Source organism: Malaclemys terrapin, chromosome 2, assembly GCF_027887155.1.
Source record: "Malaclemys terrapin pileata isolate rMalTer1 chromosome 2, rMalTer1.hap1, whole genome shotgun sequence".
Lineage (NCBI taxonomy): Eukaryota > Metazoa > Chordata > Testudines > Emydidae > Malaclemys > Malaclemys terrapin.
Window position 1 is genome coordinate 110,127,707 of NC_071506.1, and position 27,044 is coordinate 110,154,750.

A 27,044-nucleotide genomic window follows, 5' to 3' on the forward strand; every position below is an offset into this window, starting at 1 on the left:
TAGATTTATCAATTTCAGATCAGTAAAGGAGTGGGTGGGTGTTCTGTGCACCTTCCATTGATGTTAACTAGCCATGTCCATCTCACTAGTTATTTTAGATACAGGCGAATGGTTAGTTCTTTTTAGTTATAGACTCAAGCATCTGTCCTCATGATGCTATCAAGGACTTTACAGTAGATAAGGAGTGGAGTAGTGTTATTAACTAGAGCTGCATGAGTCAGGTGACCCTCTCCTTAAGGCAGAGGTACCTGCCTCATACTCTGAGAGCAGGCTTGACTTTATTTGTTTTCAGTTCTGGTTTTATTTTAAAAAGTGTCCAGATCCTGCTCTTGTCTGGGTGAAACCTGTGAAATGCAGATTGCGCTAAGGGAGCCATATCCTGCAGCCTCATCAGGACTGCATGACTTGGTTCTCTGTGGGTGTTTCCATTAAAATAGTCTTTTATTAATTTACTTTTTGTTTTCTCTTTTCTTCCTTCTGCTTCCTCTACAATACTTCCGGCTTCCAAGGTTTCTAAGGTCAACGGAATCACTCGAATGTCATCGCCAGGTGCAAATGCAGCCAGTGCCAAAAAGATGAGAGAAGTCAGACCTTCACCATCCAAAACTGTGAAGTACACTGCAACAGTGACAAAGGGAACCGTCACATACACCAAAGCCAAGAAAGAACTGGTCAAGGAAACCAAACTAAATCACCACAAACCCAGTTCACCTGTTCACCATACAATCTCAGGGAAAACAGAAAGTAGCAATGCAAAAACCCGCAAACAGGTGCTATCCCTTGGAGCGTCCAAGTCTAACAATATCGCTGTTAATGGTGTCAAGGTCAATGGCAAGTTGAACCAAAAGGCATGCACTAAGGAGGTGGGGAGACAGTTGAGGGAGGGGCTGCGCAATTCTAAGAGGAGGCTGGAAGAGACGAATCATATAGACAAAATACAGTCACCCAGCAAGAAAATGAAAGGGGCAGTCAGCTTGACAGAAGCTGCAAGCAAAAAGGCAGCAGTGGAAAAGCCCTTGCTGAATGGACATGTGAAAAAGGAAGTGCCAGAGAAGATTCTGGAAAGAAATAGGCCGAAAAGAGCCACTGCTGGAAAGAATACGCCAGGGAAACAAGCACACGGTAAAACTGAAAATGCCTCCTGTGAAAATCATTCTACCTCTCAAACTGAGTCCTTGCACAAGCCACACGACTCAACAGGAAAGCACGAAAAGGGTAGTAGCAAGTCTGGGTGGGCAATGATGGATGAGATTCCCATCCTTCGGCCCTCCGCGAAGGAGTTCCATGACCCGTTGATATACATTGAGTCAGTCCGAGCTCAGGTAGAGAAGTATGGGATGTGTAGGGTGATTCCTCCTGCAGACTGGAGACCTGAGTGCAAGCTGAATGATGAAATGCGGTTTGTGACACAGATTCAGCACATACACAAGCTCAGCAGGCGCTGGGGACCCAACGTGCAGCGGCTGGCCTGCATCAAGAAGCACCTCAAATCTCAGGGCATTAGCATGGATGAGCTCCCACTCATCGGTAAGGGCTGTGGCTCCTGGTGGCCTTTGGCTTCGGTTTATAAACATTGCGCAGTAAATTTTGTGCTTCATTTGATTGTGTGATTAATTGAACCCTGTGAAACTGCAGGACGCTAGATTTCCCTCTGTTTATTCATAGACCAGGTGCCGTGCAGGTGGGTGCAGTGCAGGCTTCTCCATGCTGATTCACTTCAGCACATTATTACTGCCTGATTCTTCATTGATTTTACCTAGGGCAAAAGGCTTCATAGGTCTCTCTACTCAAATTTCAAGACCATCTTTTTCCCTCCAACTTACTTATAAAAAGAATAAATATAAATATTAAGATTCTTGATCTAAAGTTACATTGGAAGTTTTTAGGGGTTTTCCAAAGAGGTTTTCTGTTGCGATTTATGTAGTGCTGCTAAACTAGAAAATGAATCTTACTTTTTCCATCTCCAGAATTTCTTCTTTCAAAAAACAATCAACCAGCCAAACAAAAAAAGGTCTATGAACTGACTTCTGTTTGGTTATCCAGACACTTAAGATCACAAATTTCTAGTGACCTGCAGACATTTAACAACCATTAAGTGTCAAGAATAAGCAGTAAAATGTGGTTCATTGCAAAATGGCGGTTTCATTATTTCTCCCAGCAGGTAGCTGCCATGGCTAATGCCTGAGTGAGAATCGTTTATTTAAAGGAATTCCTGGTTTATGGTCTGCTGTCAGATATGACATAAGTAATAGAAAGGTGACAATGGCTTGTAAAGAACATACATGCTAGTTAAGGGAAACATTTGAATCTTTAGGAAATTTAACTTTAAATCTGCTTTTTCTAAGCAGCCTAGAAAATATAATACATTTATCTTGGTTGCTTAAAATTTTTATTTAACACTTCTTTTTTTAGTAACTTCTAACCAAGTTATAACTCAGAGACCTTTAACAGTACAACTTGACACACTACTTTTGTAGTTGAGGCATTATTCCCTGGGAGGCAGCTCTGCACATTACTTTGTTTAAAGAAAACTCCTTTCTTTCTACCTCAGGTGTACACACCATTTTTTCTATGTTAAAACTTTATTTCAGTTTTCACAACATAAATACATGAAAAAAGAAGAAAACAAAAGAATTCAGACATTGCAAGATTATAATATTAACCAAGAACTCCTTTGTAATGTGCAGTACAATATTTCAACAGGATTTAAGAAAAGGGAGTAAGGATTAGTATTCTACAGTACAATGCCTGAAGAAAAGTAGGATTGCTGTAATATTAAGTTGTGAGATCAAATACTCAAAAGTTCAGGGAATTCCAAAAGTTAAGATTACTCTAGCAGAATTAAATTGATCCTTCGGCATTTCTAATATCTGTAATGGTTGTATGTTAATAACAAGGAGTATTAAATTCATGTTACATTGGCAAGGGAAAGAGGAAAATACAACATATGTGCAATATGGCAGCGTTAACACCTACTGATGCAACATTAACTTTTTGATTAAATTTCCTGGCTCTTGCGTATCTGGTCTCACAGCTTTAAGATTGTGTTACTGTTAATCTTTACACATTTAATTTCCTATGTATTTTAAGTTTAAAATTCAAACAAAATGTTGAGGAGAAGGGGAAGAGAAATCTGAAGGTAATCAGAGCACATGGATTAGAAATAGATTGGCTTCAGCAGTAGATATTTTAAATTCTTTGAGATAACAAGTGTGCACACATGCATACTCCTGCTGTAAGGACCAAATCCCATTTCCACTGAAGATCATTGAGTTTTGCCATTGACTTCAGAGGGGCCAGGATGTGGCCTTAAATGCACACCTGAAGATTTTTTTTTTTTTTTTTTTTTTTTTTTTTTTTTTTACATTTTTTTCACTGAGCTTGCTCAGTATTAATTTTCAAATAATCCCAACATTTGATTTGATAAAGATTTTTTTTTTAACTGTCAGATGAGAGTCCTTAGTAACCCCTGCCAAGTCTCCAATTTCAGCCATTTGCTATGAGCCCTGGAAGTTTCACCCTAAAAATGAGTGTTTGTTTCAGAAAATTATGACCATGTGAAATGGAGTTGTAACTGAAACCATTTAACAATCTTTAACGAGGGCAGGTGTTACAAAGCCCCCACAGTAGTACAGCATACGTATTCAGTGAGAGGACTCAAGCTCTGACATTCTGAAGTAGCTTCCATCTTGTTGTGCTTGAGAACATTACATTTTTAAGCATGTGATGAAGTGTTTCGAGATTGGTGATTTAAACTGAGCATGCAGATATTTATGTTGTATTACAAAGCCATTTAATATGAAACTGAGCCATTAACATAGTCTTTCAGAATTGAAGGGATGTTACTCCGCTTCATACAGATCATATACCTTCCATTTGTTTGTCAATGGTGCATGAGCAAAAAAGCTGTGTGTTGCTTGAGTGCGATTTTATGTGAAGGATTACAAGTAACAGAACAAAAACCTCTCAAATTTGTTTCCTTTCTCCCATTGTGTTGCTCTCACCACCCCTCTCCTCGTAGGTGGAAGTTGCACTACTTTAACTAGGAATGGTTGCTACACAAGACATACTTGTTCTGCCCTTTAACCTACCCTAGAGCATTGTCAAACACTTGGAAAATCGTTACCTATTGTTTCAGCACCAGTACAAACTATCCTGTGGTCCAGGCACAGGCATTTTTGTCATCTAACCAGTGATGCGCTATCAACATTTTAATAAGGGACTCCCCCCAAAATGTTCTGCCTCAGTTGCAGCACTGTTGATAAACTTTGCAAAAATTTTCCATGTGTCTCCAGGCTTCTGAGCCTCGTCACTGAGTTTGCCTCAAAGGAAAGTGCTGAAGGGTAGGGAAAAACGGTCAAGGAAGAGAATGGAGATGAGAAATCTTAGAACAGCTATGAAATACTGTAAGACAGTATGGCTAATTTGCAGGAGATGCACACATACAGCTCAGATGCTATGCTAAAAGGCATAGTAGAGGAATCTGAACAGGACAGACTGTTGATTGCGTTTGAGAGGAGGTAGCTATCATCGCAGCAGTGGAGGTGTCATTTAGAATGATGATGCTTCTTTCTGGTTTTACAGTACTGTTTCCAAGTCATATTTATTAAATTCACATTAAAAGACTGCTAATCCTTCATGTTTCCATGACTTTCTCAGAATGGAAAGAGGAGATAAAGATGACTTGGGAACAGTGTTGATGATCGTAATGTTGTGTTTTTAGTTTTTCCTATAGCAGTTGTCCTCCTTATTTATGGGCAGTTTTTGGTCAGTTTGTGAACCTTTTTCTGTTGATGATTAATTCTGTCCTTTGACTAAATGTGATACTGAGATTTTCTTTAAAATTCTTATTTTTGGATGGAAAGTTTATCATTATTTTGACTGTCTTTATGCTAGAATTTAAAAGCTTTTTTATAGTCTTTATTTTTTTTTCTTTGATTGAAGTTTCCCAGAAAGTAATGAATCATTCTCCTGATGGTCTTGCAGTTTCTAAAACTAATACACAGTGTAAAATGCAAATAACCATCCTTACTAAATTACTAGAGGACGCCACTCCGTGGACCCATCTGGAGCTTTTTACTTTAGATCAGTCACATTTCATCTGTTTGAGTTGACAGAAACATGTTTGTGATGCTTATGGAGATATGAATCTCCATTTTCCTCAGTTTTTCCTCCTGGTTTTCCCCTTGTTTTTGTTTACTAATGTAGAAAAATGCTTTAATAGTAATACTTAGCTCTTATATAATGCTTCAGACTTTGAAAGTGTTGTACCAATGTTTAAAAACTCTGCACTACGCCTATATAAAGCTGGTTGGGAATTTTTTTGTTTTCAAAAATGCTGATTCATCAAAACCAAAACTTTTTGTGGAAACTCAGTTTTGACTAAAGTTCACTGGGAAGGTTTCTGAGTGGATGAAATTTCAAGGAGCGTGGGGAGAGGGATGAGGGAGAGAGAGAGATTGGGAGGCATGCCCTCAGAGTAGCTGGGTATCAGTCGGGTATTCACCTGGAATATAGAAGACCAATCTTAATCAGGCAGAGCTAGGGCTTGAACTTGTGACGTGGCAACTGAACCCAAAACGGAGGCCAAAAGTAGCCGTGGGGAAGGTTAGTGTGAACACCAAAATATGATCCACTTAATAAATAATCTCCGCAATCTGAGTATCTTAGTCAGAACTTGGGCACTTTAAAAATGGAAACACTGAATATTTGACTGTTCCATTCTGTTTTCGTATCTGCATTACTGAGGATTTTGAGAAAATGGAGTGTCCCACCTGAACAGAATCTGATATTATATAAGTAGTAAAGAAATGTTGAATGCAGTCTGTGAAAAATTTTCCTAACTGTTTCCTGTGTTTCCCTCTTCCCTCCCCACCACCCCACACACATGGACTCCAGGAGGCTGTGAGCTAGATTTGGCCTGCTTTTTCCAGCTGATCAATGAAATGGGTGGCATGCAGCAAGTGACTGACCTCAAGAAATGGAACAAGCTGGCAGATATGCTACGCATCCCCAGAACTGCACAGGACAGGCTAGCAAAGCTGCAGGAAGCCTACTGCCAGTACTTGCTCTCCTATGACTCCCTCTCCTCTGAGGAGCACAAGAAACTAGAGAAGGAAGTCCTGCTGGAAAAGGAGATCTTAGAGAAGAGGAAAGGTCCTTTGGAGGGACACTCAGAAAACGCCTATAAGTTCCATTCCTTGCCCCGGTTCGAGCCCAAAAATGGACTCATCAATGGTGTGGTTCACAAAAACGGCTTCCGTAACAAGTTGAAAGAAGTTGATATCCCATTGAAAACGGGCAGGCGGCGACTCTTCGCTCAGGAAAAGGAGATCGAGAAGGAGGAGGAGGAGAAGGGGGTTCTTAGCGACTTACACAAGTGTATATACAAGGTAGTAAAGACCACTTCTGCTGATTTTCTTCTGTGAAAGCATTGAAGCAGATGTTCTCTGCACTGCACTGTGGTAAGACTCAGCTGGAGTCAGTCAAGGGCCACAGTGGTGTTCCAGCATCAATTGCTCGACTATTAATTGCTGCAGGCAGTTTGATGAGGGGGTATTAACTCCATCCTGATCTTACTGGGGCTTGACAGACTAGAAAATGTTATTTTTGTGGATGTTCTACATAGAACACTAGTCCCCCTCCATCTATGGAGTTGACTCTTTCTAAGAAATACACTAAGCAATTATCCTAGCAGACACAACATTTGTTTTCATTTTTTTAGTGACATTTAAAGTAACGTTCCACTCTCTCTCTCGCCTGTTTCTTGCCAGTTGAGCAGAGTACTGCTCCCCTGATAGAGCCATCAAAACTAATGTCGCTAAAAATACACAAGATTTAGAAAGTGCGAATTGAAATGCAAACAATATTTTCAACTGCGATGCCAAATTTCGCTAAGCACAAATGGTCATAATGCTTGTTCCTCCAGACTTTAAACACACCCGTTTACAAAGGCTTGTTGTCTCTTTCATTGTATTTTATTGGCAGCCTCCCACTATTGAGCAAGAATTGGCATCATAACTTGCAGTGTACTTTTTAGTTAGATTGAATTGTTTAGCAGTGCTGAGAGGGAGAAATATACAGTACTTACTGTCTGTGGCCAGTAAGCTGCTATACCACTTTTCCCTCCCCAGTCTCACTCCTGTCACTATGAAATGAAAACAGATAGCATTCCCAGTGTTACTGTCCAAAGTAGTTTTTGTTGAGCTATTTAGAGACTGACTAAGCTCATGAATTGCATTTAAGAAAGTTCATTCACATTTCTTCTGCCCAGCAGTGCATTAGAATTTGTCAGCTGAAGAGCTTTCTGTTCTGGGACTTCCTTCTCACTCCCGTGTTAAAACAAACCGTTAACGACGTTTCTATCACATTAAGATACAAGCCTTATCTAATGGCAGCTACATTAATGATAATCCCTGTGCATAGTTAAAAGGCCTTTTTTGTACTTAATATCTTGAATTTAATAACAAATGAAACATGACTAGGACATACTGATCTGCACATACAACCTTAACGAAAGGGAGAAAACACCACCCCACTGCTTACCAGAATAAAGTCCCCAAGAGTTACATTTTAGAGGGAGATGAGACTGTACACAAAAAGAGTGAGTCTGTGCAGAGAAATATCCTAATCAGCCATTAGAATTAAGGGAGAAGTTCAGGAATGAACATTCTAATAATGAGCCTGAACCTGCTCAGTTCTGAATGCCTCCTGCAAAGTGCTAAATGCTCTTAAACTCTCATCGATGCGCTTTCAACACCTTGTGGTAGACTCTCAGGACTTCGCAATATCGGACCCAGTATAGAATCATAGAAATGTAGGACTGGAAGGGACCTTGAGAAGGCATTAAGTCCTGCCCCGGCACTGTGACATGACCAAGTAGAGGTCTAATGAAGTTTAATAAATGTACTTTTAAAATGTGCATATGCTTTAGCACGTAAACTATTTAAATATTAGTGAACTTCAGGGCTGACATGATTCATGCTACCCCCATCTAGCAAAGGCAGCCAAGATACAAGAACCAAACCAGACAGGAAGTCTTGAATTACAGGGTGGTACTATAGATAACATTGCAACATGTTTTCTGCTTACAACCAAACTTGCAATCCTCCTTAAAACCACACATGCAGTCAGACTCAAACCTGTTTGAAAATTGGTATGGGCCAGGGTAGAATATATAGTACACATTTGAGAATGTTTGCTTAAGGGGTTCCAGAGACACAACCCCCCAAAATCTGACCACCTAGCCTTAAACTCCGGTTCTGTTACTAAAATCACAACGTGTCTTATACTTTTCTGTACAGAGGTAGAGGAAAAACATGCAGTGAGAACTGGTGTCTCGCATCGAGAACAAGCTCTGAAAGCGAACTCATTTTTGTTTTTAAGATAATATTTTGTTCTTGACTCTGCAGAATGAACAGCTGCCCTGCTGTGAGTCAAGTGTGGCTCCCAGCCATAGTGTGCAGATGCCTTAGCTGAGCCGTACTATTTATGGATTAGAGCTAAGGTTGTGTGCTTTCATTATGAATGAAACAGCACTTTAACTGCAGATTCCCTGGCTTGCATAAGTATGTTTGTTGGGGGGAGGGTGGCATTTCTTGTCACACTAACATTTTTTTGGGGATATGTGAGAAGACCTTAAGTGAATATTTCCTAATATTTGAGTTTTTAAGTCTTATGTTCCAGAAGGGTAAAGGGATAGAAAGGTCCTATTGTGTGACAGCAACCTTAGCTCCACTTCAAGAAAGGTTTTTGTAAATTAATAGATTTAGGGCCGGAAAGGACCATTGTGCTCATCTGTCCTTGCCTACGTTACACAGGTCATAGAATTTCACCCAGTAATTCCTGCATCAAGTCTAATATCTTGTGGTTATATTGGGGCATATTTTTAGGAAGAGACCACTTCTTTTCAAGTACAGTTCTCACTAATGCCATATACAGAAGTAATAAAATATTTTGATAAAATACTTGAATAGTCATTGGGCCAGAGAGAGAGAGAGAGTGTGACTATGTGGCCTGGTGGCTTGAGAGGTGGGAGACCCAAGGTTCGAGCCCCCGCTCTAATGACTAATTATTTATACAAAGTGAAACTGCTTCAGCAGGAGATACTGATACCCCCATCCCAGAAGAGCCAACAGACTGGTGATTTGGGCACTCACCTGGGAGGGAGACACTGGGTTCCAGTCCCTGCTCTAGAGCTGGGATTCAAACCTGGGTTTCCCACACCACCACTACCTCTTCCTTTGCATGCCTAACTCCCCTGGCGAGTCTAGCAGGAAAAAATCTGGGTTTGTGTGTTTTGTTTGGATAATGACAGAACAATTAGTTAAAACCACAACAGTTCACTAAAAATGGCACAAATTCATGAAATGTTTGGTTGACCTGAATTTGGGTTTTTCAGCAAAAAAAAACTGTCTGAAAAATTTCATCTAGCCGTAGTCTGGGCTCTCCTGACTTGAGTTAATTTTCAGGACTCTTACATTACTATTAAGGAGAGAAAAGGGAAAGTATGTAGAATGAAGTATCACAATAGAATTTTGCCATTCAGCTATTCTTCTGTTAAGGCTCCTCACTGCTTCAAAGATTCTGCTTAATACTTCTAAGTTCCTAGAGGATCCTTAGTAGTATTAACTGTTAAAATCTTCTCAGGAACCTCAAAAGATGTTTTGCACTTCAGTAATACTTTTGTATTGTGAGTCTATTTTCAGCCAGCTCCATTTTATAGCGCAAAACCTTAAAATATTTTCTCTTAATGATCCTCAAGAAAATGGTGTCAAATTTTTCATGTAGAAAGCTCATCAGCCCATATATGTTTTGTGACTTTCGGGCTAAGGTGGAAGGATGTGAAATTTTTGATGGAAGTTCTTGATTTTTCTCAATCTTTTTTAAATGATTCCGTCCACTATTGTATGCAGGTTTCTTCCTTATGATAGCGCAACCGCCCATCTCAGAATTTGGAGGACATAGTTAATTTTGGAGGCTCAGTCCTGAATCCTATTCTGTTTTGTATGACAAAGTAGCAGGCAAACAATCTTAAACCTAAAAAGCTTCTACAGAGCATTTGTTAGCAGCTCGTACATATACTTCCCTGATGACAAGTTTGAAGACTGTTTGTAGGAGCAGAACAATTTGAGGACATGTTTTAAAAGCCTGCCTCAATAAAAGATTCACAAGGGCAGTAAAAGATGAAGGCAATTGCTCATTGTATCACAGAGCATCCAACTCTGAGGTTTATGAGAGTCTGGGGCCCTGGGCATTTTGCAGACTTCTTGTAGCAGCTAATTGCCCTGCATTCAGTTTAAAACAAAACAAAAACAAAATGATAGGACCCTAGATATTTTAGCAAAAGACTTAGTCTCTTATAGGAAAAAAAAACTGCTGTGTAATTGTTCCTGGTTTACTCTTGGGTAGAGTTCTTGCTCAAACTAAGCAGAAATATAGTCTTAGCAATTTAGCAGATCATGTTTCACCATTAAAAATAATAATAATAATAATAATAATAATCCAGCTGATTAAATGGTCATTTACCAGAAGTTTAGCTCCTGGGGTGGTGGATCTTAGGTTTTTCTTTATTTTTTGAGAGGAAGAGGGTTGGCAAATGTGAAGGAAGGTAATTGGGTGTCAGAGGAAAGAGAGGTAGATATGGAGACAAGGGATAAACTTCATGTTTGTAAAGCAGAAATTCCTTTTCAAGTCTTGTTCTTGGCCTGGCCTATTACAATTGGTACACATCACCATGGCCAGACCAAAATATTGCAAAGTTTGGTGGCTAAGTGGCTGTCGTCCTTCACGTCCCTTAGCTTTTTAAGGTTATTTTCTTAGTCTAGAGTGATGGAAGAACTTGAAGCACCTAAATATAGGCTGCATTTTCACCAGAGGGTATAGGCAGGTTCCAATATCCCAAGCCTTAAAGGGAGGGCATGTTTCCTGTCTCCACACTGTTCTTTTCCTGTAAGCCTTTAACATGGTCTCAGTTAATACTAACATAAAAACTTATGGCTTATTTTACACATTTCCAACTTTGGATCATACACTGAGAACTTGACCTCCATATTTTACTAAGATCTTTGGCAATCTGGTTGCAGATATATGAAGCGCTGATGCTATGTCTTCCTATGGATCTCTATTAGATTGAAATGTGTTTATTATTATATGCGTGTGTGAGCATCTAATAATATAAGAATAATATACACGCGAAAGAATATTGAAAAGTTTGCTAAGTGCTCTATAGAAACAGAATAAGACAGTTCCTTGTCCCACCCAGCTTACAATCTAAAGGATATCGTGCAGACAAAGTAGTGGACGAAGGAAGCAACACACATTCTACTATTTTGCTTTTGTAACTCCCCATCCCCACCATCCCATACCAATCCCTGGTCTTAATAATATTGTTATTGAACCATGCCTAGCTGCCTTGTTGTTGTTGTTTTTGTTATACATGCAATTACTGAATATAAAGTATAATATAGCTCCAGCTCATCCTTTTTGTGTCCACCTGTAATGCATGTTCTATCCTGAACAGCATCTGTTTGCACAGAAAAATAGGTTAAATGAGTTTAGGAAAAGTGTTTTAACAAGTGAGACCTTAAAAATGGAAACTGACTGGGTGCAAGTTTTAAAATATCATCTGCATAGGTTCACTTGCTGTATCAGCTGCTGCTTGCCATGATAAAAGCTGGAATCCTCTACTGCTTTTAATGGCATTTAAGATGCTTGCTCCAGGAAGAAATGTATATTAGATCAATGGACTCTGTTGTACCTATTCTTAGAGAACGTTCTGTCCTTTCCCCTCTCCCGGTTTTGGGCTGTGTAAGGTAAGATTTGCACAGCAAATAACACTGGGGGGTGGAGATACCATTTTTAATTTCACTTTTAATTGTACTCTCTTGATTCACAGGGTAGGTCTGTTTCTTTAACAACCTTTTACCGGACGGCAAGAAACATCATGAACATGTGCTTCAACAAGGAGCCTTCGGTAGCTGAAATAGAGGTGAGGGGCACGAGAGCTCCTAGGGATGGGAAATCTTTCCGTATGGAGGATTTAGGGATGGCTCTGCAAAGTTAAATCGCAAAGTGGCACAGTAGACTGGTTGAAGGTGTCTGATGCAGGAAGAGAATTAAGATGTTGTCTCTGCTCTTCCCGCTGACATTACTTAATATCATCAATAAAGGCACTGACAAGTTAAAGACAGGCAGGAGGGTTGGTTGGTCTTGTGGTTGAAGCACCAGCATGGGAGTTGGGGGATAGGAGTTCTGTTCTTGTCTCTGCAAAAGTCTTCCTGTGTGAGTTTGCACAAGTCATTTCAGCACTCAGTCTCAGTTTCCCCATCTGCAAAATGGAAATAAGTAGTCTCCAAAAGGGATGTTAAGTCTTAATTCATTGTTATTTTTAAAGTTCTGTATATCCATCTCTAAGAGGAGATGTTTTGTTGGAGCAACACGTAGAGTATCAGTGCACCGTAACCTTCTGTTGATTGGTGAACATGTGAAGGAATTTTCTCACTCTGTTCGTTGGACTAAACATTTACTACCGCCTTCTTCTGCTATAGCAAGAATACTGGAGGTTAGTGGAACAGAAGGATTGCCATGTAGCAGTGCACTGTGGGAAAGTGGATACCAACACACATGGGAGCGGCTTTCCTGTGGGAAAATCTGAACCATTCTCAAGGTAAAATTAGATAAATAATCTGGATTTTTATAGCATTTTGCCGGTTATGCTACAGCTATTCTATTCAGTACAAAATCCATATAAGACTATAGGTCAGAAGAATGACTACAAATGTTTGAGATGTAGAGCAACTATTAGACCAGTTTGTTTTTAATGTTGACACATAATGTGTGTATCACTTCATTCAACAGGCATGGGTGGAACCTTACAGTCCTTCCTAATAATACAGGATCCATCCTGCGACATCTTGGTGCTGTGCCTGGTAAGCAGATTCCCCCCTTTCCTCTCCCCCACCCCCCAATGTTCTGTGTGGTATTAGGAGTCAACAATTTTGGCATTGTCTGGAGTGGCCAGAATCAATTTTGTTTGTTCTGTGCAGTTTTTACTGGAGAAAGCCATGTGTACCCACTGTTTAAAATTACAGAGGTGCAAGTGGCATTGTACATTTTAATGATTGGGATGGTCATGGCTACAGGGCAAACTGTGCCTTTGACACCATTCGGTCCCTCTCAAGTGCCCCCCCTTACATGGTAAGTCTGGCTTCCTGCACCTTACTCTGGGTGGAATCATGCAGCCCACCCACTCTTAGATGGCTCGCTGGGCTGCAGCCCCTTGGTTTCCAACCATGTTAACGACACAGGCCCAATTTGGTTTTGACATGTGTGAGTTTCTCCTGGGGAGCCTGTCACAGCATACGTTTGCAGTGACACAGAAACAGCGTCTTAAAAACAAAGTAGTATTTATTCATTCCTCAAAGGTACAAAGTATGTAGAGCAAAGAGTAAACCAATAAAAGGCCTACACTTGTGCCTTGCACAAGCAGGCAAGGAAAGTTTAAGTACCTCTCAGCCCTGCTAATTCCCTCTGTGGCAGGGAGAAGCACACTGCCCTGTTGCAGCATGTTCCCTGTCTGTGTGCCTCAATCAGTCTGTCAACTTTCCCCGACATACCTTGAGCAACCTCTCTTGGCTCAGCAATTCCCCTCCTCCACCCCTTTTCTAGGGTCTTTAAGATTTAGGACTCCCTAGGATTCCAGTCTTTTTGCCTTGGGAAGAGCAACCCATTCCAGCCGGGAGGGAGCTAGACAAGGGGTATTCCGCTTCCGCCCTGCAGAGCCTTCTCTTTGCCATTGTTTTGCTTCCTGGTTGGTTTCCCCTATACAACTGCCTTTGATTTAACTCCTGGCCTTCAGGCAGGATAATGTCACCCAGATAAACTGGGGGTATATGATATCTATAAAAAAAATGCAAATATGTCCCAGTTCTCCACAGGGATACCAAACAAGCTTCCGCTTGTTGCAGCATTTATAACCATGTTTGGTGGAGACATGATTTCCAATTTATCCTCAATCTGTTCTGTGGAAATGGGCACTTTTCCTAGACCTAGAAAGGTGCTCATTTGTTTTCTAACCCATATGGATGGACATTGCCCTGGAGTATTTTGTGTTTCAAGGCATAAAATGTGATCTGTAGGTTCAGAATTGATGAACAGAATTGATGAACAGTTGGGGCCATATACCTGTGGACACTTACTTCTCCTTGTAATGTCCCTTTTAGTTATTACTTGTACATCTGTGTCAACATTTTGCCCAGGGTGGTGATTGATTGAGATATTGCTTCCGTATTTATAGAATCTAGAACACAATGCCAGGCAAAATAATGACGACATTTACTGTGAATATTCATTTGGACTTCATTCAAGTTTTAGTGGTTTAAACAAAGTGCACTGAAAGCCGAATTCGCAATCACGTGTACAAATATCAGTGCTGGAGTACTATCACAGTCAGAGAACAAATACAGTTTCAAGTGACTTATTTGACCAATCAAAACTAACCTTGAATTTTGGGTATTGACGATCAATCTATAAAGTAGAAAATTAAAAAAGATATTTGAGTAACTAATAAATTCAAGGCCATTTCAATCGCCTGGTAGATATTTTATGAGCTGAAAGAGTCTACATTTGTTTAATATATTATTCTTTGTGAATTATTCACTCTGCTCTGGTAGAAACAGAAAGTTGTTCTTCAAGATGCATTGTCCATGTATATTCCACTCTTGAGTACTGGGCACATGTGCACCAAGTCTGGATTCTCTTGGCCAGCGGTGTCTGGTGAGGCCGTGCTTCCAACGGAGGACATAAAGGGTGGGACAGCCCCAACTGCCTCTTCCTTCCTTCTTTCCTCCTTTGGCTATGAATTGGAACATAGTGTCCAAGTCTCTCTGCTCCACTGTGAACTATGTAAATAGTTAGTGATTAGCTTTAGTGTTAGTAATTTAATATCATTTCCTTTCTCCCCTTTTTGTAAGGAAACTGCTTTTTGCTTGCCTATGAGGGAAGGGGGATCACTCTCTCTGGGTATGGCCACCCTGCAGTGAGAGGTGTGATTGCAGCACGGGTTGGCATACCCATGCTAGCTTTACTCTTGCTAGCACGGCTAACAATAGCAGTGAAGATATGTGGACATGGATTGCGGCATGGGCTAGCAACCCAAGTATGGTCCCCAATGGGCTTGTACAGCTCATGCTGCCACATCTCCACTCTTATTTTTAGCTGCCCTAGCTAGATTTAAGGCTATGCCTACGTGTGCTGCAGCCTCACCTAAGATTGCAGTGTAGACATACACTATGAACAATCCAGCCTTCAAAAACTGCCCTTTGTGCAAGGCTGCAATGCCCCTAATTGATGGGCACAGCGGATGAATATTGCTTCTGGTAAGGGGCACATTACCGAGAGACGTGCCATCTGTAGATCCTTTTATTAGAGAACCCAGAGAGCTAGGGAGACTTGCTTAATAAAGACATTTCTTTTGGAGACATCTGTGTTCCTTCTCAGGCTCCAGGATGCCCAGGGCGGAAACCTCTGAGGAAGTCATCAGCTACTCATGGGGATGAAGTTCCTGTTTCTAAAGATTAAATCTGCTTGTCTTGAAAATGTCAGGTGGCAGGGAAGAAAGACCACGAGGTTCATAAAGAAAAGAGACCGAGATTCCTCCTCACCAGGTCCTTTACTTTAAGAGCCACAAGGGGTGACACAAGGCCCCAAAACGGTCCCACTGGCACCCATGCAGGCACAAGTCTTCATGCCTCCGGACTGTCTTTTGTCGTACTGCACAAATGCCTGGTTCCGACTCCTCAGCACCAAGGCTCCTGGTTCCAGTTCAGTCTCCTTAATTTGACTTCAGTGCTAACATATTCACTACCAAAATCCAATACAGCGTCTAAAGACCTATTGATCTCCTTGATACCAAATTGCCCACTACTGTCCAACAGCTGTCCTGACACTGGTACTGCACACATCTACGGAACCAGCTAAAGCACATTCCGTGGGGGTTTCCGCACACCAATTGGTACAGCTCCTGTTCTGGAGGAATATGCACTTTCCGACTCTGAAAGCACTAGGGGAGGTTTCACCAGGTTGTTCCTTGCTGTGTAGGTATTCAGGGTCGTTCACACCCGAGAGAATGTCATGGGCTACTTCCTATTACCACAGATACAAAAGTTCAAAAAGGGATACTATACTTTGATACCCTACCCCTTCAATATCTGCCATTTTGCCTACCAGTACTGTTGGCCTTATAGGGCTCCAAGGGAAATGCATCATGCTAGAAGGCCTGCATCAGCATTCTAGTCGAGTGCTAGATCTCAACCACAGCTTTACAATGGGGCATTACAACTAGACCAACTGCTCCACTACCTGCAGAGCAGACTGGTCAAGGCTCAGATGAGGAGACCCAGACAGAAGACCATCTTGTCTTGTTGGGATTCTATGACCAGATTTAGACACCAATTTCCCTAAGACAACGTATATCACGGCTGAGTCAGCTCACGGCACCCGTGTCCCTACAGGCATCCCTACGTGCTGCAGATACAGCCTCTAGATCAGGGGTTCTCAACCTTTTTCTTTGAGGCCCTCCTCAACATGCTAGAAAAACTCCAGGGACCAGCAGGGGGGCCCTCCAGACCAAGGGTGGGACCCTGGGGCATAGGCATAGTTTGACTTCTATTTGTGGGGAGAAGGCCAGCAGGGCTCGTGCCAGCTCTGCACAGTGGGGTCCAGGGAGGGAGTGCCACCTCCAGCCCCTGACTCATCTCATCAGGACACCCCCCTGTCTGGGGCTGTGTGCGGTGGCTACTCTGAGGGCTCTGACTGGCTGCGTGAGCAGTCAAAGGAGGCTGGGAGCTGAGGAGCAGATGCAACCCCAGGCACCAGCAGCATATGGGGAAATGCCACGGCTGCCCACTCCATAGCACCATCAGCCAAAGGAGCAGTTGCCCCTCACTGCCTGGCTCTGTCTTCCTGCCCACGATCAGGCCAGAGGGTGGGGGGCTGAGGGAGAGGAGGAGGTCAGGGGGGGAGTGGAGTTGCCCCCAGGACTACCTCACTCTGGGTAAGGCACTGCAGATTGGAGGGCAACATCCTTGTGCCCCTCAACTCTGCCCATGGGCTCACGGTTTCTGCCTGTGGCGGCGGGGCTTCAGCCCTGCCGCTCCTAGCTTCAGGGGGATGGGAGAGCTTGGGGTTTCAGCCCCGCACTGCTCCCAGCTTCAGCCCCACAAGGGGTGCTGGGGCTTATGGCTTCAGCCCCACGCTGCTCCTGACTGCAGGGGGGGTAGAGGACTCGGGGTTTCAGCCCCGCGCTGCTCCTGGCTTCAGCCCCACGAGGGGTGTTGGGGCTCAGGGCTTCAGCCCTGTGCCGCTCCCTGCTTCAGCCCCATGGGGGGTGGAGGGGCACCTCGGGGCTTCAGCCCCATGGGGGGTGGAGGGGCGCCTTGGGGATTCAGCCCCATGGGGACTCCAGGCCTCGGGGCTTCTGCCCTGTGCCACTCCCTGCTTCAGGCCCACGGGGGGCACTAGGTTTCAGTGGTCAGGCTCTGCAGCCCCCATGAAAGGGCTCACAGGCCCCCGGTTGCAAACCGCTGCTCTAGATTATGGCCACCTCAATTGCTACGAGGAGATTCTCCTGGCTCCACAGTTCAGGGATCCGTAAAGAAACTCAAATAACAGTTGATGATCTCCCCTTTGAGGAATTTGAACTTGTTAGTGTGAAAACAGATGAGCCCTAAAGGCCTTGTGTGCCACACTGAGCTTCTTAGGAGTCCACACTCCTGCATCGAAGTGTAAGCAATGTAAACACTAGCCACAACAGAGGCAATCCCTTTACCTTCAATACAGGCACTTAGGAAATGTCTGAAATTTCCCAGAAGGAGGTCATCAGGATCCACACCACCCTCTCTGCTGATCAACCTCGGTCGACATGAAGGCAGCAGATTTGACTTCTTGGTCTAAAGCAAACCCCTTTGGCTCTCCCAATTATATTCCCTTCATTTGGGAATAATTTATTTAATCAATGGGTCCTGGAGCACCAATTATATTGACCGCTGGGTCTTGGAAATTGTAGTTTATATGTTATTCCATACAGTTCTAGCCCTCCCCAACCCGCCTTTCCCATCCCTATTCAGGGACCTCTCTCATTGAAAGCATGCTATATCAGAAGATGCAGTCACTTCTTAGTCTTGGAGCAGTGGAAGAAATTTCTCAGGAACAAAGGGGAAAGAGATTTTACTCTCATTATTGTCTGACTCCCAAAAACAAAGGCAGCCGGCAACCCATTCTGAACCTCAGAGAGCTGAACATCTTCATCTGCAAGCTCAAATTCAGGATGGTGACTCTGGCCTCTCTAATTCCAATCTTAAATCAGAATAACTGGTATGTAGCTCTCTACTTCCCAGACACTTCCATATAGCTCTCCCAGCTGCCCACAGAAGATACCTCAGGTTTCACGTGGGCAATTGCCACTACTAGCACAGGGCATCACCATTCGGCCTACCAACAGCACGAAGGGTATTCATAAAATGGCTGGTGGTGATGGCCACTTACCTCAGAAGACAGGGAGTCCAAGTTTTCCCATATTTTGATGATTAGCTCATTCATCGGAAGTTGTGCCAACAAGTAATAGACTCCATTTAACGGACTCTGCAACTGTTCACCTCTCTAGGCCTTAAAGTAAACAAAGAGAAGTCAATACTGACTCCCAACACAAAAAACAGAATTCATAGCAGTCATACTTGTCTCCCTAACAGTGATGACTTGTCTACCACCTGAGATTCCAAGTCATACTGCCGACCTGCACGTTTACGACACGATATCTGCGAGAACTTTTTTGACTGCTAGGACACATGGCCCCTGCACCTTTGTAATTCAGCCTGCCAGACTTCTGTTGCATGCAAGGGTGTTTGAGATCTGTACTATGCATCAGCCAAGCAAACATTACCTGTCCATCCTAATACATGTTCCACCCAGAAGTCCTGTCATTAAATTGGTGGAAGGGGCCCTTCAAAGTCTGCAAAGGGACAGCCATTCTCCCCTCCAATACCATCAAAAACATTGGTGACAGATTCCTTTACTTTAGCGTGGAAAGCCCATTTAGACAATCACCAAACACAAGCTACATGGACTCCTTAGGAAGCAAGGCTCCACACAAATGTCCTGGAGCTAATAGCCATTTTATGTAAACAAGCAGTGGGGACTAAGGTCTACTCCTTCATGTTAAGAGTGTGTACATCTTTGGAACTTTTGTATCCATCATGAAATTACTCTGAAGGCTGTTTATCTGCCAGGAATACAGAATGTGCTGGCAGATCCCTTCAGTGAGCAGTTTTCAAACAACCTTTACAGGTTGATAGATGACAACGTAAGACATCTCTCTCAAGTGTAGTCATCCCAGCATTCACCTCTTTGCCAAAAGAATAAAAAGGAAATGTCAAAATTTCTCTTTTGGAGGGAGACTAAGTCAGGGGTCATTGCCTGATGCATTACTGATTTCATGGTCATTAGGCCTCCTGTACGCTTACCCTCCAATTCCGTTCATCCCTATTGCTTTCAGGAAGCTCAGATGGGACTCTGCCATAATGATCATGGTAGCTCCAGCGTGACCAAGACAGTTCTGGTATCAGGCCTGAAGAATCGCTCCATTCAACCATCAATACACGTAGCTCTCCAACCAGAGGTCATAACATGGAGGCATGGCCAAGTCCTTCATCCCATATTCCCTACACTTCACAGCATAAATGTTGGCTGACTGACTTCAGTAGAAAGAACCTGCTCATCTGCAGTACAGAGTGTCCCTGTCCACAGCAGAAAAGACTCTACTAGATATATTTATGCTGCTAAATGGAAGAGATTCATGATCTGGTCACAACACCACCAGTTAATACCATCTCAAGCAAAGATTCTAGACAGACTGAACTATCTGTGAGCTTAAGGGGTCTTCTAGCAACCATCTCAGTTCTCCACTGTCCATTGCAAGCTGCTTCTACATTCTCACACCGCACAGTGACCAGATTCTTATGAAAGTTAGAGAACCTCCCCCTCTTTGGGATCTAAATATTGTTCTCACAGGGTTAATCGGCCCACCTCTTGGACCTTTCACTGTAAATTCTTTCTCATCTTTCCATAAAAACAGCCTTTCTGGTAGTGATAACATCAGTCAGACGAGAGGGGCAGATACAAGCATTGATGTCAGGGGCCCCATATTTGATTTTTCATAAAGACGGGGTGTTGTTGAGATTTCAGTTGCTTCTTTGAGAAACATTCCCATCCTAGTCGTTTGTAGAGCAGCTATTTGGGAGTTCAGTGTGTACGTTTACCCAGCATTATTCTATCATGGAAGCGAGAATTTTGGCTATCCTATACTGCAACACCCATCTCCTGGGATCTAGGTCACTTCTTGTGAGTTATCAATAGTAGAATACTGTTGGAAAAGCAGTTGGCTTACTTATAGTAACTGCTTCTTTGAGATGTTTTCTCCATATATAATTTCACAACCTGTCCTTGTTTCCTGCTACTACAAAGTCTGTTAATATCTGGATTCTGTATTGATGAAGGAACTGAGGGGTGGGTAGGGCTGCCCTGCCTGTTATGCGCTTGGTGGAAGGCGCAAAGACATTCAGAGTGCAGGCATGGCCCCAACAAACACCGCTGGCCAGGAGGATAATTCAGACTCGAGTGTATTGGGTGCATGCGCACCAAGAGTAGACTATATATGGACAACATAGCTCGAAGAACCACAGTTACTGTAATGTTAGTGACCATTTCATTTAAAACTCCTGCTTCAAATCAATGGAGAAGCAGGCTTTTCAGCTGAAATGTGCTCTAAAAATATCATTTATTAATTTTTAATTGACATGCTAATCCATTAAAGTTTATTTTTAATTCCTCTATTTTAGGAGTGACAATTCCTTGGCTAAATATTGGCATGGTCTTTTCTACCTCATGCTGGTCTCGAGACCAAAATCACCTTCCATACATTGACTACTTACACACTGGTGCTGATTGCGTTTGGTGAGTATCCCTGTGGTTTGTCCCATTACTCGGTGCCCCAGTGGCTCTTGGTAGGAAGGTTGGAAGCTACTGCAGTATGGCTATTGCGTTTTGAGTCATTGTGAATGAGTCACATCAGGAAATGAAGTTTCTGCGATTACAAATTTAATGGGAAAGTCTATCAAATTTCATGACAAGTGATATGGTATAAACTAAATGAAAAACCCCTTCTAAAGGAAAGGGGTTTAATATTTCTTCTGTTCTCTGTTTTAGGCTATTTAGCAGCAAACAACTTTTGCGGTGTGTAGATTTCACTCTGCAGAATGTTTCTGAACACCTGGAATCCAAATGACAGCTAGTCAAGGCAGGATTTCCTTAGACTGATGTGTAGAAAGATTTGTTCAAGCTAGCTCTATATTCTCATTTCTAAGGTGATTGATCCCATCCTCCTGCTAAACTGTCCCCACTCTTCTACTTCACAAGGTATCTTGAGACTCTGTAGATACCAAACCACATATATATTTTTTATTTTTACCCAGTGATACCTGCCTTTGAAGCCACATCCTTCTAACATTTTGATGTGAATGGTTGCAAGTCAACCACCACTTCTTGTAGCCACATTTTGTGTTTTGTGGGCACCTGTTGCAAATAGGTTTAACACGTGCTCACAGATCTGCTTGGAGGTGGCTGCTGCTTACTGTAGTCATTACACAATATTGCTCAGATTGTAATGGAAGTACAACAGCTGATAGTGGAATCACTGGAAGCAGATGGTGCCGGCATTTAATATACTTATCTATGTTATTCATGTAGTACTATGTTATCCTGAAAGGATCTTCTCTACAATAAGAACAGTATAAGCAGCTAAACTTGTAGACCTTGATTAAACAAAAATGTAATAAAGTAATTAAGAAACCCCTTGATTATAAAATTTTGATGCATGGAGGTTGAATTATAATGGCTTGTAAGACGACCAGACTCACCCCTGCGGCACTCCCTATTGGTTACTCCGGGGAATCAGCTTGTCTAGCGTCTGGAGCGCCCTCTGCAGGCCGGTGATCCGCCTTGTCCCTACTTCTGGCCCCTGTGTCCCTCCCAGGACCCTGGTGCCCCTTGCTCTGGGTGCTGCCCCCTGGCAGTACCCCACAGATCTGGGTCTCCCCTCCTTGGGGAACCCCCACCCACTATCCCCACCTTGCCTCAGTACTAGGCCACTGCCAGTCCCTGGGGCAGATTGCAGTATAGACCACTCATCACTGGCAAGGACGGTTTGGACCTGCTGCCTTGGCCTAGCCCTGGGCTGCCCTCTGCAACCCCCAGTACCCCTTGGCCTATTACCAGGCTGCAGCCTGGGGCTATCTAGGCTGGAGCTCCCCAGCTCCTCAGCCTTTCCCCAGCCCTGCTCCACTGCAGGTATCCTGTCTAGCTCCCTGCAGCCAGGCCCTTCTCCCTCTGAAGGCAGAGAGAGACTCTTGAGCGCCTGACTCCCAGCCTCTTTATACAGGCCAGTGCTGAGTCTGTTTGGGGCATGGCCCCAGCTGCAGCCACTTCCCCCGATCAGCTCAGCCTTCATGCTGCCTGCTCCCTGGGCTATCTCAGGCCCTTCCAGGCAGGAGCAGGTGTCCACCCTGCTACATGGCTAATGATGCTTGGCACATACCATAAATAGTACTTTAAAATGCTTTATAAGATTTCAAGAAAACTAAACATACAGAGATGTTCATTTACCCTCTTAATTACTAATTAAAACTATTTAAACTCTTATCAGTATTAATGGTGCTAAACTTGAGCTGTGGTTATGTGCCGAGTTGTGTGAATACAGGTGAGTTTGTCACAGCTAAATGTTCCTATCAGGAGCTGGGTCCCATTGTCCTAGGAACAAACTTAGAATAAGAGGCTGTCCATGCAATGAAGAGCTTACAGTCCGTCTAAGACAAGACAGATCCATAACTGGGGAAAGAGGCAATATACAATCAGAGTGAATTGTAATGCCTTATAAGTGTCATGTGAATTCTATTAACTTTATAAAAATATTTTTTGGGGGGGAGGGAGGATGGGAGAGGAGGTTGTTTTTCACATTTTATTATAGGCAGAGCTGGTGGCACTCTCTACAGTTAAGGTTGCCTAAGACTGTTTTTGGTTGTGTAAAACTTTACCAGACTTTAACTGTTTGGTCTGATATTTTCCATGCTGGCTGTCCCAAGCTAAATTTCTTTGGAAAGTTTCAACAAAAGCAATGAAGATGCTCCTGAGAATGAGATTAGGGAAAAGTACATTGTTTTGCAAGCGTTAGAAAAAAAATCTCACATTCTCCTATTTTTTTCAAGAAGCTCTAGCACCTCCACGTTTTTAAGCAGTGATTTCATATTTGGCAGGGCGTGACCTAGTGTCAGGGATGTGCCTGTTGCTTTTCCCATGAAAATCCACCCATCTTTGACTAAGTTGTAAGCCTCTGAAAATTGCCATTTATACATGCTCAGTAGAGATATAGAGGCTGGCTATTTAAATTCCATCTACACCAGGGGTAGGCAACCTATGACACGCGTGCCAAAGGTGGCACATGAGCTGATTTTCAGCGTCACTCACACTGCCCGGGTCCCGGCCACCGGTCCGGGGACTCTGCATTTTAATTTAATTTTAAATGAAGCTTCTTAAACATTTTAAAAACCTTATTTACTTTACATACAACAATAGTTTAGTTATATATTATAGACTTCTAGAAAGAGACCTTCTAAAAATGTTAAAATTTATTACCGGCATGCAAAACCTTAAATTTGAGTGAATAAATGAAGACTCGGCACACCACTTCTGAAAGGTTGCCGACCCCTGATCTACACTGAACATGCTCCAGGCCCGGGCTGAGGACTTTACTTGCAATTGCTGCTCTGAGCCACCAGGGGCTGTTGTGGCACCAGATATAAAAACTGAGAGCAGAGGTGTCTCTCTCCTGTGCTCTCAATTCACCTCCTTCTGCTCTGGTCCCCAAACTTTTTCTAGTGTCCCCGTCCCCCCCCCATTTCCCCCTGTGGTTTGCCTCCCCCCCCCCCCCCCCAGCCAGGTGTGTGTGTGGGGGAGCTGTGTTCCAGAGGGGGGAGGGGGAGCCGCATCCAGCGCAGGATGTGGGAGCTGCTGGTACATCTCTTGCCGGAGCCATCCCTGAGTGCATCTCCAGGCTCCAGCAGCAGCTCTTCCCACCCCCCTCCCCTGGTGGCAGAGGCCGGTTACTGTGGGTAACTGGGCTTTTAGTGTCCAGTCAGCAGTGTTGACTGGACACTGCCAGGTCCCCTTTCTGGTTGAAAACTAGGCACCTGGCAACCCTAAACCAGGGCCAGGGGCCACAGCTGGGAGCCAAGGCCAGGAGGGGAGCCATGGCTGGGACTGAGGCCAGGGCCAGACCAGGGCTTGGTGGCACTCCCTCCCCACCTCCTGGGGAGCTGGCCCAGGGCTGCTGCAAACCCCCATTCCCCCCCGCTAAGATGTTCCTCTGTGCCGCTCTAGGGGGGCGCACCCCACAGTTTGGGAGCCACTGTCCTACTGGCACCCAGCTAGCATTGAGGAGAAGGAAGTACCCTAACTCAGATGCTGAGTGATGAACAGAGTTGGGGTGTTGAAAACTGGCTGTGGGGGTGGATAGGAGCCAGGGCCAGCCCCTCAGTGTTTTGCCCTCAAGGGGGAAAAAAACCACTTTGGGTGCTTTCCTCCTCCTCCCCACTGAGTGGCTGAGAGGATGATTTAAAAAAAAAAAAAAAGCCATGTGGACCAATGGAGCAAAAAAGCCGAGTTAGGAGCAGTGGGGGAACAGAGACAGAAGGGGAGAGGCTTTGTGTTTGGGGGGAGGAGGGGAGAAGAGGGGATATAGTAGGGAACAGAGACAAAAGGGGACGTGTGTATTATAGGGCATGGGTGGGTGAGGACAGAAGGCACGAAGGGATTAGCAAAAAGGAAAAACAAAGGGGAAAAGAATGGTGAGGGATGAGGTATGGGGGATAGGTGGGATGGATGGAGAGGAGCATGAAGAGACTGTGAGGGAGCGGGTGGGAAGAGGTTGGAAGCAGCAGCAGGGAAACCTGTTCAGAATAAAGTCTATAGAAAGAAGTCTGACAGTGTCCAGAGGTTCCTACTGAAACTGCTTTGGTAGCAGCTCTTGCTGGCATGATACTGGCTGCCTACACCCTGGAGTTTTCTTTCCTTTCCTGAGCCTACGTGGTCGAGAGCAGGGGCCGATTGCATGGAGCCTAATGTCTCAGATGGGTCTCATCTTTCTCTCTCCTTTCTGACATGGTGCTGCAGTTGAAATATGGCCCCTAGCTGACTACAATGTGTTTCTAAACACATTCCAGGTAAGGTTGGGTCAGTTCAGAAATCTGGTGACAGAGATTTGGAACCCAAGCTTGATTCCTTTTGCACCCTGGCCAGCTCTCTAAAGATCCTTCTGTCTGTCTGAACTAGTGTCACTGAACAGCTACGAAAGCTGTGACTAGAGGAATGGTTGCAAAAGACACAGGACCTCTGACAGTTAAAAGAAATAAAGGGGAGGGGCCAATGTTTGAGTGAGAGAGAATAAGAACATCTGCCCCCATCTTCCAAGTCAGTCTAAAGGAGCACAAGTAAACTGCACATACAAAATGAGAGATGCACACAAGATCCCAAATCAGTAAGAGACTATACATGTAGGCTCCATTTTGACTGAAACATGAGTTCAGGATTTTGTTTTCAACCATAAAACAGTAGCCCATGTCACAAACACCTAATGTCACAAGGGAAACAAGAAATGTCAGTAGGAAAATTACTCCTTTAAAAATAAAAATTTAGCTGAAGAGAAGTCAAGAGCTGAAAGATTTTAAAAACCCTCTCTTCCCATCAACTCATGTATCCCAAGAAAAACTGCACCATAGCCCACCCAGTTCACTCTAAACAGCAGTACCTAGGTTTACTATGGAAAACACTCTTTGACACTCTAGGCCTTCCATTTCATAGAAGGAATCGAGCTGTTGCAGATGCATATTGATATTCGCGCACACAAATGAATTCCTACTGAGCCCTTTATAAAACAGCTCCAAGCAACGCTGGTGGATCACAGGGATGAGACTGCTTTCTGTCCTGCACACTTTCACTTGCCCAGAGTTGCATGATAAAATGTTGGCAAATTTCACATTTTCAAAGGAAACCTAATGTCATCTGTTAGTGACCCTAAAATCAGCATTACTCAGCATTCCTCAGATGCTGATAACAATTATTAGATCACAATATGTTGGGGAAGAATCAACACGGCTTTTGTAAAGGAAAATCATGCCTCACCAATCTATTAGAATTCTTTTGGGCATCAACAAAACGTGTGGATAAGGGTGATACAGTGTACTTGGACTTTTTCTGAAAGTCTTTAGACAAGGTCCCTCACCAAAGGCTCTTAAGCAAAGTAAGCAGTCGTGGGATAAGAGGGAAGGTCCTCTCATGAATCAATAAATGGTTAAAAGGCAGGAAACAAAGGTAGGAATAAATGGTCAGTTTCCAGAATGGAGAGAAGTAAATAGTGGTGTCCCACCGGGATCTGTACTGGGACCAGTACTGTTCAATGTATTCATAAATGATCCCAAAGAAGGGATAAACAGTGAGATGGCAAAGTTTGCCAATGATACAAAATTACTCAAGATAGTTAAGTTCAAAGCAGACTGTGAAGTGTTACAAAGGAATGTCACAAAACTGGGTGACTGGGCAACAAAATGGCAGATGAAATTCAATGTTGATAAATGCAAAGTAATGCTTATTGGAAAACATAACCTAACTCTACATACAAAATGATGGGGTCTATATAAGCTGTTATCACTCAAGAAAGAGATCTTGGAGTCATTGTGAATAGTTCTCTAAAAAGATCCACTCGTACAGTGGCAGTCAAAAAAAGCTAACAATGTTAGGAACTGTTAGGAAAGGGATAGATAAGAAGACAGTAAATATCATAATGCCACTATATAAATCCCTGGTATGCCCACAACTTGAATACAGCGTGCAGTTCTGGTTGCCCGTCTCAAAAAAAGATACATTAGAAATGGAAAAGGGACAGA

The 27,044-nt window shown here is 43.3% G+C and overlaps 1 protein-coding gene across 1 annotated transcript in view; it reads left to right on the forward strand.

Annotated features, from left to right (window-relative positions):
* Positions 1–27,044, forward strand: part of JARID2 (jumonji and AT-rich interaction domain containing 2) — a 323,190-nt gene that overhangs the window by 277,023 nt on the left and 19,123 nt on the right. The window contains 6 exon segments of the mRNA XM_054017985.1: positions 510–1,527; positions 5,899–6,392; positions 11,897–11,989; positions 12,549–12,667; positions 12,859–12,929; positions 20,892–21,006. Of these exon segments, the coding sequence (XP_053873960.1) occupies positions 510–1,527; positions 5,899–6,392; positions 11,897–11,989; positions 12,549–12,667; positions 12,859–12,929; positions 20,892–21,006 (1,910 nt within the window).